Source organism: Capra hircus, chromosome 27 (genome assembly GCF_001704415.2).
Source record: "Capra hircus breed San Clemente chromosome 27, ASM170441v1, whole genome shotgun sequence".
Lineage (NCBI taxonomy): Eukaryota > Metazoa > Chordata > Mammalia > Artiodactyla > Bovidae > Capra > Capra hircus.
Genome location: NC_030834.1, coordinates 29,320,213 through 29,333,051, shown reverse-complemented (window position 1 = coordinate 29,333,051; position 12,839 = coordinate 29,320,213). Strand labels below are relative to the sequence as shown.

The 12,839-nt window shown below is 40.5% G+C and overlaps 1 protein-coding gene across 3 annotated transcripts in view; it reads left to right on the top strand.

Moving 5' to 3' along the window:
- The window catches only part of FAM149A (family with sequence similarity 149 member A), a 38,674-nt gene that overhangs the window by 24,511 nt on the left and 1,324 nt on the right, over nucleotides 1–12,839 (top strand). For 2 of the 3 annotated variants that reach the window (XM_018041936.1, XM_018041938.1), the window contains exons 6-13: nucleotides 670–840; nucleotides 1,378–1,562; nucleotides 2,373–2,527; nucleotides 5,440–5,543; nucleotides 5,959–6,168; nucleotides 8,580–8,700; nucleotides 10,339–10,467; nucleotides 10,554–10,632. In XM_018041936.1, the coding sequence (XP_017897425.1) occupies nucleotides 670–840; nucleotides 1,378–1,562; nucleotides 2,373–2,527; nucleotides 5,440–5,543; nucleotides 5,959–6,168; nucleotides 8,580–8,700; nucleotides 10,339–10,467; nucleotides 10,554–10,632 (1,154 nt within the window). Of the gene's footprint in view, nucleotides 1–669; nucleotides 841–1,377; nucleotides 1,563–2,372; nucleotides 2,528–5,439; nucleotides 5,544–5,958; nucleotides 6,169–6,583; nucleotides 8,162–8,579; nucleotides 8,701–10,338; nucleotides 10,468–10,553; nucleotides 10,633–12,839 lie in introns of those variants that run through there. The other variant, XM_018041937.1, reaches the window with a different exon arrangement.

Sequence of the window (12,839 nt, the reverse complement as noted above, 5' to 3'; positions counted from 1 at the left end):
GTGGATTCTTTGCCACTGTGCCATGTAGGAAGCCCTAAAAAGTATTTTCAAATGCATTTTAGTTATACTTTTTCATGTCTATCTCAGCTGTGATCCTTGGCTTCACCAACTTAGAAATTTAGATTTCAATAAAGGGCCAGTGCAGAGCACTTTTTTTTTTTTAACCCAAGATACTTCTGATTCTAAACTGATGATGCTGTGTGCATGTAATACATATATCAAGACAGTTAACTTTTAAACTGTTGTTTCAAATACTCTGAGGGGCGGGGTCTAGATGCCAAATAAGAACTGCCTCATGGTAATGGATACTAAGCCTCAAGACAGTAGCCGAAGAAATAAAGCTCTATTCTGTGTTCTTTTGCTCATGAACAGATTTTGGTAAGTCCCTTATGCCATTCACACATCTTAGGGACTATGCCATGATGCTCCTTCATCATAGCAAAGAAAACACAAACTCGTAGAATGATTTAGACTTTTAGGAAGCCCTTAAAAATTTTAATGATGCCTGGGTTAAAATGTTGCTTTTAAGCATATGACTTTTGTCAAATGTAGTGTTTAGTGCTTTTTAAAATTTGGAAATCTGTGGCCTTGTAACTAATTTAAGGGCCCACCCCGATCATGTAAACATTGTATTGTTGACCCTCATGCAGAATCTGCTTTTCCCCATAGGCTGTGCATCTCTGGGTCTCAGATAGTTCCGGCCGTGCTCTCAGCCCCCTCCCTGCCGGGTCCTGATGGTACCAGGGTTGTGGACCTCATGGCACATTCATCTCTGGAAGAAGAGGTTTTTGATGTGGATGGAAAGATTGAAGAGTATTTTGCTTTTGACCGAAAACAAGAGTAAATAGAATTTTATTCGACATTGACTTAGTACAGTAATATCTGTTGGGCATGTGTGTTGATTATAGGCTCATGTAGTGTTTTGTGCATTTTTCACTTATCCGAAAGATTTTCCATTCTTTTGAGAGTCCTGTGCTCCCCAAAGTTTTTCAGTTCCTGGCAGAATATGCATATGTTAGAGCAGTGTTTCCCTTTCTTACTGACAAAGTGGCACTGATAGAAAATAAGAATTGTGTTTAGCGCGTTGGTGAAAGTGGGAAGGCTTCTAGTGGGCTTTGTCCCCCAGGGTTTCGGAATCTGGCTGCCCAGGAGAGCAAAGGGGAAAAGGTCCAGGTCCAGTCTCTGCTCTAAATGCGTATCTGATTCTTAGAGAAAAGCTATTGGTATTGTATAATAAAAATTTGGTACTGAAAAAATGCTGTTTGTTTATATACATACAGTATACATATATGCATGTGAGTTGGATAGCTAGAGGAGTAGCATTCTTTTAACCTCAACCATTGATAGCTCAGTAATGAGAATGGGTTTTGTCCTTAGTGGCGAGGACTGTCTTGAACAAAAGCCAGCTCGTCGTCGCAGGACGTGGTGTACGCACGGACTTCCTCCCGTGTCGCCACATGACTGTATCAGAGACGCGGTGGCTGCGGAAGTGTTTGATCACGTCTGGATGAATGTGGTGGAGGTGCTGGAAAAGCTGACCAGAAAAAACTGGGAACTTAGAGGTACTTAATTTGTAGAATGTGACGTATTGAAAAGAAAAAGTAACCCCTGCTCCTCAGCTTTCTGTCCCACTTGCTTGACTTGGCCAAATCTAGGACATGACTGGAGTGAGAAGGGAAGTGGGTGTCTGCCTTTATTCACAAGTAAACTTTAATCACCTCAGAAATGATATTCTCATGTTTTGAGCTATAAAAATAAGATTGAGGTATTCCTGAAAAAATACAGAAATACATTAGAGAGAAGCTAGAAGTCACTTTTTAAATTCTGATTTTAAAAAATTACCTAACTAATCTCTAGTAATGGGATATTGTTTTTTAATTCTAGATGACATTATTTATAAAATAAAAGGTCAACAAGCTAATTTATTAATCACTTCATTTACCTGTATAAAATGTTTTCTACTCGAAACCGAGCAGAAACAAATGATAAAAAATGTCAGTGGTGTACAGTAATGTAACCAATGTTAACCAATTTTCACAATAGTATAATAATCATATTAATTAAATATTACTTTTTGCAATCAAAGGGAATAATTGGGATATTATAAAATACCAAGAATCATTCTTGCCTCAGTGTATAACTCTGATTTTTTTTTTTTTTTACCTACCACTGAAAGGATAGGGATTTCATTAGATGCTCTTGGAAAAGTGTCAAAGCCCATTCCTCCATAGGGTCTGTTCTCTTTAAGGTTCAGTGGCCACCGCAGACTCGAGGTATCTCAAGAAGAAATACTCTCTCTGATCAGTGAATTTTAAGTACATATATAGTATTACATAATGTTTCTTAATAACATTGGTTTTTCTTTGGCACAGAAGGAAGAAAACAGAAAGAAAAATTGAAAGTAGCTGAGAATAAATCTCCACCCATGGTTATTTCCCGCATTAATGCTGATATATCCAGTGTTCCGCCATCCAGAAGCTCTGAAACTCGAAGTGTATCCCTGGCTTCTCATCTTAACCCACCGCAGGTAGGTGCTTTCTCGCTCTCTCTTTCTTTCAGTCTTTATATCTGGCCTCAGGTTGTCCAGAGTGCCAGTGTACAGTGTTAAATTCTGTTATCAAGATATTTGGGTCTGTTGGACAATAAGACCAAAATTTTAAAATATTTTATGAAGTTTAATAGAATTTCCAGATTGTCTGATAGAACAGGGACACTCAGATGAAGTTTAATAAAATCGCCAGATTGTTTGACAGAACAGGGACACTCAGATTTGTGACATGCCAGCTGTTTGGAGGGGTAGAACTGGTTCCACAATTTTTGAAAAGAAAACATGCTTTCCCCAGTATTTCTAGACAAGTTGAAGGTTACAGATGTTCTCCTTCCCTCCCACCAAAGCAATAAAAGACTCAACCAATGAGTATGCATTGAGTTCATTCAGCATTTATTGAGTTTGTATTAAGTGAACTATATCGGGGCTTCTTAGGTGGCTAGGTGGTAAAGAATCTGCCTACCAATGCAGGAGACTCAGATCCGATCCCTGGGTCAAGAAGATCCTCTGGTATAGGAAATGGCAACCCACTCCAGTATTCTTGGCTGAGAAATTCCATGGAGGAGCCTGGTGGGCTATAGTCCATGGGGTTGCAAAGAGTCAGACATAACTGAGCACCACACACCAACTGTATTAGGTGTTTTAAGGACATACAGAGATGATCACAGCGTATTCTCTGAAATAGTCGCGTGAAAAGTATTATACAGGTCAGATGCAGTGTCTTCTCTAAGTGATGTACAAAAGAAAGGTTGTAACAGAATGCAGACGAGGATGATTTACCCTGCCTGAAGCGAGGCTTCATCTTTTCGGTTGGAGATGAAATTTGAGCCAAACATGAAGAAACAGGTAGTTTTCCTGGGTGGGAAGACTGTGTGGGTCAATTCAGACAATTGTCACGTGGAGGCGTGAGGGAGGGTGGCAGAGACGGACAGAGGGCTGGAGAATGGGGCGCTGGGACCAGCAGAGTCTCTGTGGCAGGATGTGGCGTTGGGAATTGAGACCCGTAAGGAGGATTATCTTGGATATGTTGTTCAACTTTTCTAAACTCCAGTTTCTTTATCTGTAGAATGAGGGCAATCATATGTTGTGCAAAGGGGGTGTTGTGAGCACAGAATCATACAAACATGTACTGGGAACTCAATACGGTTTTCTTGAATTATGTCCCTATGCAAAGATCTAGTAGAAAGTGGGCTGGAAAGGATGCACTTGTTCATGGGACACCTTCAGGAGGACTAAGGAGTTTGGACTTTATGTTTGCACAGCCCATCTGGTGTGGGGAAGCAGACAAAAGAGAAAAAGAAATTCCTGGTTCTTACAAGTTAATTGGAGGGCGTCAAGCCATGGCAAAGAGTACAGTGTGCGCGCATGCGCGCACACATATATACACACACACAAACACACACACACACACAGAGGCAATCTAGTGGATATGTTTAGAATAGATGACAGTTGTAGCTTTAGATATAGGCTACAACTTTGGAGGATGACAAAGCAGAGGCAGAAGTAGGCACCCAGCATAGGAGCAATAGGGCGTGAGGTTCAGGGAACAGTGGATTAAAACAGAAATAACTAATAGAATTTACTCTCTAGTGCCAGGGCTTTCCACTTAGTCTTTGCTTGTGCTGTTCAAAAGAAACTTTTGAAATTGCTACCAGCTTAATGTATGTTTTTGTCACTTTAAATTACTGACAGGCTCAGTAATATTTCCCACTTTTCATGTTAAAATATGAAATATGAATCACATACAAGTGAACACTTATAACAACATAGAAGAGAAGCTTTAACTATCAGGCAGCATAAATATAGGGCTTCCCTGGTGGCTCAGAGGTTAAAGCATCTGCCTGCAATGTGGGAGACCAGGGTTCAATCCCTGGGTTGGTAAGATCCCCTGGAGAAGGAAATGGCAACCCATTCCAGTACTCTTGCCTGGAGAATCCCATGGAGGGAGGAGCCTGGTAGGCTACAGTCCACGGGGTTGCAAAGAGTCAGACACAACTGAGCTACTTCACTTCATGTCAACATAAATATACTTGAGAAATACGGAAATTTTCAAATCTAAGGAAATTTTTCAACAGATATTTTGTTGTACTTATGGCTTTTTATGGTTTTTAGAAATGTTTTTTATAGCTATTTTGTTTTAATTTGGATAAATGTAAAAGAAAGTGAATGGGCAACAAAGTTATAAAATACTAGTAGAGTTTATTTTGAAATAGGCAAAGCATTTTGTGGTAATCACACTAGGTCTTAATTTATGCCTCTGACATTTATTTTTATATGTATTCGATATGAGGAAAATGGGATTAGGGTTGCCACATTTTTCTGGAATTAGAATTCTAGTTTCAGAAACCCTGTTTGCCTGAAACTAAATATTATTTTAAATCTACTTGGTCGTATTACAGGCTGGATACGAGATTAGTAATAATTTAGCCTTTATTTCATGCTTTCACCAAGGTTATCAAATTGAATTCTCCTAATAACTCTATGAAGTTGGACTTGTTACCACCAACATAAAGATTGAGTGAGTGTCAGTCACTCCGTTGTGTCCAGGTCTTTGTGACCCCATGGACTATAGCCTTCCAGACTCCTCTGTCCATGGGATTCTCCAGACAAGAATACTGGTGTGGGTTGCCATTCCCTTCTTCAGAAGATCTTCCCAAGCCAGGAATCAAACTTGCATCTCCTGCCTTGCAGGAGGATTCTTTACTGCTGAGCGACTGGGGAAGCCCATTTGGAAATTCAGTCATTCTTTATTAATTTCTCTTCACATATTTTTAGAAAATAGAGTCCCTTTGTTAAATGCACCTCTTATTAGCCAGTTTGAAGTTGTCCTTTAACAGTAATTGCAGTGACCGTGGATGCTTTTTAATTTTTATTGTGTTTACTTTCCTCAGATACATCGCTTCTCCAACAATTTTTATAGTGACTTGAATGGTGTGATGACAATTCAAGCAAAACCACTTCAGCAGAGACCTACCTGTTTTGCAGATAGAACACAGTGCGTATAAAAAATAGTGATCCACCCTCTTCCCTGAGCTGGACGCATTCTAGCCCTAAAGACCACGTGCAGTCAGTGTGTAAAAGTAAAAGGATGATAGTCAGGTATCAGCCACAAAACAGTTTCTGTTAGGTTGGGGCTGATAAGAAAAGGGGACTGTAGCTAAGAATTCTGCCTCTTGTGGACTATATGGTTTGATGCAAACAAGAAGAAACTTAGATCTTTTTTCCCTGTTGATGATCCTTCTTTGAAATTAAAATTGAGCTGGAAATGTTAGTCTGTTCATTCAGTGAACAAATGGGACTATGTTCTGCATGCCAGGCTCTAGACAGAGTCTGGTAAAGGATAAATATTCTAAGTGCCCTGTTCTCGCAGAACTTACCCCTGAGCAATTAAGTTGCTTTCTCTCCCCCAGGAGTGAGCAGGAGGACAGACCACTGGGTGTAGGATACGCTGTTCTCTCCTCAGCCCCAAACCGTCTGGCCCGGATCACAGATGCTCGTGGACCACAGACCTCCGCAAAGAAAACACTTGCACACAGGAGGCTGCCTTCTCTTACCTCGGACTCCCAGAGACTAAAAATCCCCAGTGTGTACAGTGATGAAGTTCTTAGGGGGACAAAACTGTAAGTCTTGCTTCTCTCTGATGGTAAAGCAAAGGTCACAGAGGACAGAGATGCTTGTCAGTTAGTTTGTGGTTTATTCCAGACAAAGCATCCGCTGTCAAATTTTATATGAACATTTTTCTAAATGGTTCATTACTCTGGATATTTAACATGAGTTGAAGTAGTATACTTAGTTGGATACTGGAATATAAAGTCAGGCCATGTACCTCTAGCACAGGCAGCCAAACAAAAGGAAGTTCTTTGAGGGAGAGGGTCTTGGATGGGTTTCAGTGACTGAGTCTGTAAAACTAATAAGTAGCTAAATATTAGCCTTTAAAAAAACATAATTGATACTTTCATTGTGATATGTAAAAGTTGATGTACATAGCTATTAGAGTAAGTGGCTCAGCGGTAAAGAACCTTACCTGCAATGCAGGAGATGTGGCAGGAGCTGTGAAGGTCGATTCTTGGACTGGGAAGATGCCCTGGAGAAAGAAATGGCAACCCGCTCCAGTATTTTGCCTGGGAAATCCCGTGGACAGCCCATGAGGTCACAGAAGAGTCGGACACAACTTAAAGACTCAACAACAACATACCTATTGGTTCTATTTATTGCTAAGGACAAGTTTCACTCTGTGTGGGGAATTTCAGAAAATCTTTTGGCCTTGGGGATCAACATCAAATCATTGCCTTATTAAAAAGGCATTTGGCACTTCCTTTAATTGTAGAATCACAGAGGAACAGTTTTCTCAGTCACCCAAGTGTCAGGCAATATTTAGGTTAATAGCTAGTGTCTTGTTGATTGCTTTGACATTCCCAAAATAGGTTTTATAAATGTATTTTTGGCTGCTTTGGTTCTTAGTCACTGGACACAAGATGTTACATTGTGGCACATGGGATCTTATCAGTAGTGCCTCAACCAAAGATCGAACCTGCATCTGCAAACAGATTCTTAACCACTGGACTACCTGGAAAGTCCTGTAATGTAGCACTTTTTCATACACTTTTTCACTTAAACATTATTCATATTTTCCATGTTATTGCATATTTTTGAAAGCATGATTTTAATGACTATAATTATGTGGGTATATGTGTTGCCCTGTTACTGGAAAATTTCATTTCTTTTATATTTTCACTATTATAATGTGCAGTGAATATTATCTGACATAAATCTTAGTTAGGGTGTCTTAAAATTGTTTCCTGGTGGGGAGTCCTAAAAGTAAAGCTACCAGGTCAAAGATTATGGATATTTTTAAGGCTCTTGAAATATTTTTTCAAAGTTCTTCTAAGAATGGTTCTACCAATTTTTATAGATCCCCTGGCAACAGACAAGACTCTTTCCTTTACAGCCTGTAAACTTTAGGTAGTATGTGTATTTTAAAACCTGATGGATCAAAACCTGTCATATTTTAATTTGCATAAGTTTATGATTAGTGAATAAATGAAAAATAGAATTCATTTCTAGAGTAACCATCTCTATTCTTGTGCATGAGTTGGATCATTTAATTTTTCAATGTTATTATCTGGTAAGGAAGGTGTCTTATCATCCTTACTCTTCTTTTATTAAAATTTCTAATCCATCCTGATAAATTTTACAATCTGGTTGTCAAATTTTAAAAAAAGTATCACATCGGACCTCATAGCTTTAAATCTATTTAAAATTTAGGAATAACTGACATGTTCACAATGTTTAGTTTTCCCATCAAAGAACATTATCTTGCCTCTTAATTTTATGGCCTTACATAAAATGTTGTGGTTTTCCTCACTGACGCCCTGCACAGTAGAATTAATTTTATCCTGCACTGATTGCTCTATTCTCTAAATTTCTACAGCAGTTGTAATAAGAACCAGATGCTGGACATAGCACTATGTTATATCAGCTGCATTACCTTGTAATCTAATTACTTACGTGTCTTCATCTTGTTTTCAATAACTTCTAATCTCCCTGAGGGCTTCCCTGGTGGCTCAGTGGTAAAGAATCCTCCTGCCAATGCAGGAGACACAGGTTCAATCCCTGAGTCCAGAAGATCCCCTGAGGAGGAAATGGCAACCCACTCCAGTGTTGTTGCCTGGGAAATCCCATGGACAGAGGAGCCTGGTGGGCTACAGTCCATGGGGTCGCAAAAGGTTGGACACAACTTAAAGACTAAACAACGACAAATCTCCTTAAGGGGAGGAACTAGACCTTCAGAAACTTGTGTGTTCCGTACATAGCTGAGCACTTATTAAACACAGGCTCATAGTCCTTGCAAAACACAGGAGTGACTGGAGCTGGGGCTCAGTCCCCTGCCCACATTCATCTTCAGGAAACTCAGCTCATTCTGCTAGGCACTGGAGGCAGGCTGTGATCAATAGCTCAGGTAAGGAGCTTTGCGGAAAAGTCTTTCGTCTCTCTGCACCTGGGTGCTCAGGTCACATTGTTGTGTTTACAGGCAAACTGGCGTGGAGCGTATGGGCTCCCCACCGACTCAAACCCCACGGAGCCGGCTGCCCCCAATAGGCTCCGAGACTGGAGAGCACCACACGGCAGGTCCAGGATCGCGCCCTGTTTCCGTAAGACAAATGTCTTGATACTTCAGTGCACCATTTTCACTGTTTGTTGGAAAGCAAGCAGACATAATTCGAACACTTTCACAAGAGCTCAGTAGCATAAAACATCTCCCTGATCTGCTTCCTGAAAGTCAGTGTCTTGTGAGAATTTACAGGAGGTCAGAGGGTTGATTGATTATTTTGTGAAATACAAACATGGCCTGAATTAAATCAGAGAGTCCAGCTGTCAAGGAAATATCTGATGGTCAGGATGGCGTAGTAAGAAAAACAGTGTGATGGTTAGGTCAGGAGGGGCTTCCCTAGGGGCTCAGATGGTAAAGAATCTGCCTGCGATGCAGGAGACCCGAGTTCGATCCCTGGGTTGGAAAAGTCTCCTGGAGAAGGAAATGGCAACCCACTCCAGGATTCTCACCTGGAGAATCCCGTGGACAGGTAGATCTGTGTTTGAAGCCTGTCACACAGACTCTCTGTATGATTTGGTACAAATTAATCTCCCTTAATTGTCTTATTTATAAAAGGGCAATAATGATTCCCACCTCAAAGAACTGCTATAAGGATTACATGAATTTATAGATGTTAAATAATGCCTGGCATAGATTAAAAGCAGCACAGTAAAATACTCTGCCATTTTTAATAGTTCTCTCTTTTTTTTTTTTGGCCCTGCCACATGGTATCAGGGATCTTAGTTCCCTGACCAGGGATTGAACCCTGGCCATGGCAGCGAAAATGCCATGTCCCTAACCATGGACTACCGGCGCAGCCCTAAACTCTCATCTTTATAGCTAATCTGTACCATGTTCACTAGAGTGTTGAGGCACTATCTTCTTCACCCAAGCTCAGTTCAGCCAAGCAATTACAGAAAGCCTGAGGAAGCTATGCTGCTGGTAGGAAGCATAATCAGATTTCCCCCAGATTTATACTGACTGCTCACTGCACTCCAGTATAAGCAACTATTTATTTTTATTTTTGGCCATGTAGCATATAGAATCTTAGTTCCCTGACCAGGCATTAAACCCACACCCTCTGTATTGGAAGTGTGGAGCCTTAACCATTGGAGAGCCAAAGAAGTCCCTAACTTGTGTCTCTTTGATAAAATATAGAAGAATGCCAATCGTAGGGACATAAGGCCTAGACAGAGAAAAACCAACTGAGGCAGTGCTTTCTCTCACACTCCTTCCGCCTCCTTGGGCACAGCAATAAAACTCATTCCCAGAAGGCAGGAGTTGCGAAGCTTTAATATTTACCCTTAGAATATTGTGGCTTAGAGTGGAATCATAGAAGCAGTCAAACATCACATTTAAAAAAGTCAGATGCTTCAAAAATGCACCCATGCTGCATTTACAAATGCAGAATAACATTTCTATCATAATTTAATATTAAGAGTTTTATGTGGTTAATGCTTTAATCCATATTTACTTATTAGGGCTTTCTCAGATTAAAAGGTACAGTTACTTATACAAAGTATATTTTGATACTTGGGTTTAGTAGACCTTATACTTAGCAACATCTAAATAAAAGTTTTTCAAATAAGCGAATGAAAGAATGAAGAGAGGAGAGACTGATTGAAACATATACAGATTTTTCTTTTGTCTTTTTAAGAACTGCATTTGTTTTAACAAGAATGTATTATCCTTTATTTAGCTCAGAGGAAGACATCTACAAAACCATGGGTTGAGTGCATTACCTGATAGTGTAGAACGGTCACCTCTTCGAGAAAGATCTCTAACCGTGGAACAGTTTTCAAGGCCCAGCACTACCCATACATTTCGGGTAGGTTCTCTGTTAACCATAACTCTGATTCTTAAAAATATTCGAAACAATAGAACTCATCTTTCATTTTATTTTTCTTCTAACAGTCAGATACACCTCGAAAAGGTTCATTGACACTGATGGAATTTGCTGGGCAGGTGTGGACAGGTCAGAGTTTTTTAACAGGTCAGTGCTTTGCATATACAAACAAAACGATGTATGTGAAGTTTCAAGTTTTCAAGATTATCTACCTTGAGTGAATAATTTTGACCGTGTTTGTAGTCTTTGGTTGTATCTCAGGAATTTTTATAAAGAGCAAAATACAAAGGCAAGCACTTCTCTACTGTTGGTTAAAAAACAAAAATCTTCTCTGAGTACATTTGAAGATCTAACTAGGTTTTTTTTAAACAGTTCATGAAGCCAGTAGCATCTCATCTGGCAGATACTCTGAGGAGTTGCACAGCATGGACAGCTTTTATAAAAGGAAGGCAGGACAAGGAAAGGAAGTAATAAGTAAAGAAAAAAGGAAAGTTCATTGGAGGAAAGGAAAGGTTTAAGTAATGATGGCTTCTCATTGGCTGAGCTGCTGGGCTTGTTGCTAGGCAACAAGGAAGTCTTCCCTCCTGCTGGGGTAGGAATGTGGCTGGGCTGCTTGTTTGGGAGACCAAGATAGTTTCTTTCTGTTGTGCTGTGCTTAGTCACTTAGTCGTGTTCCACTCTCTGTGACTCCATGGACTGTAGCCCACCAGGCTCCTCTGTCTGTGGGGTTCTCCAGGAGTGGGCTGTCATGCCCTCCTCCAGGGGATCTTCCCAACCCAGGGATCAAACCCAGGTCTCCCGCATTGCAAGTGGATTCCTTATTGTCTGAACCACCGGAGAATCCCAAGAATACTGGAGTAGGTAACCTATCCCTTCTCCAGGGGATCTTCCCAACCCAGGAATCGAACTGGGTCTCTTGCATTGCAGGCAGATTCTTCACCAGCTGTCTTCCCATTGGGATTTTTGAAGGTGAGTGGTAAGCAGGCCACGAGAGCTCCCTCTACTGGCCTTCTGAGGTTGGCTGAGGTTTCCTTTTATTAATTTTCATAATCTTAAAGGAGAAAATACCCAAAGGTTCTGAATAACTTAGGGCCTTGCTGCTATTGCTGCTAAGTCGCTTCAGTCGTGTCCGACTCTGTGCGACTTAGGGCCTTACCCACGTGAAAAAGAAAATGCTGTCTTATGAGTCTTATGAGAAATCAATGTCTTTCTCTGTTGTAGAGTTTCTACACTTTTCTTCTAAATGAAACTTGATCCTTTTAGATTCTCTTTGAAGATCTAAATATAAAAATGCTTCACAAAAGTAATAATACAAATATTCCAGTTATTTTATGATTTAGAGTTTTACAGATAAATACTTATTCTCAGCTAGTATGCCATTTAATGCAGTATTCTTGCCTGGAGAATCCCAGGGACAGAGGAGCCTGGTGGGCTGCCGTCTGTGGGGTCACACACAGTCGGACACGACTGAAGTGACTTAGCAGCAGCAGCATGCCATTTAAAGAATGACGTTTCTAGACTGAACTCAGGCCAATGATATTTTAATTTTCAAAACCATTACCAGCATTTTTACTTAAGGAGGTAACATAGCATCGTCCCCTGGAAAAGGGATATGGCAACCCACTCTAGTACCCTTGCCTGGAAAGTCGCATGGACAGGGGAGCCTGGTGGGCTACAGTCCATGGGGTCGACACCACATAGCGTTGTCGTGAGGTGTGTCACTCTGGAATCAAATGCCTAACTCTAGTACCTATTGGCTGAGCACTTTAGGAGAGCCTCAGCCTCTCCTGAGGGGCCTTCCTTGGTGGCTCAGTGGTAAAGAATCTACCTGCCAATGCAGGAGATGCAAGAGAGGCAGGTTCGATTTCCAGTACGGGAAGATCCCGGGAAGGAGAAATGGCAACCCACTCCAGGATTCTTACCTGGGAAAATCCCATAAACAGAGGAACCTGGTGGGCTACAGTCCATGGGGTCACAGAAGAGTCAGACACGATTTAGCAGCTAAACAAAGACAACAACAATCTCTCTGGATCTTAGTTTTTTTTATAATAGACTAGAGTAATTATTGGAAAAACGTATGGAAAGGACCTAGCCAGATGTCAGGGATACATTGTTCGCTCAAAAATTATGAACCATTTGTATTATAAATAATCTGAAATGTAGAGGACAGTTTGCTGTTTTAAGGGAAATACTTAATATAGTATCATTTTAAAATAAATCTAGTGTAATTCAAGCATTGGGACAATCTAGGCTTATCACTGTTTATATCAGCCCAGCATAGTGATGTCAAAGATTTCTTTATTTGTTTGAAATTTCCCTTGCTATGCTTATAGCTCTAAGCTGCCAGGCCTTTT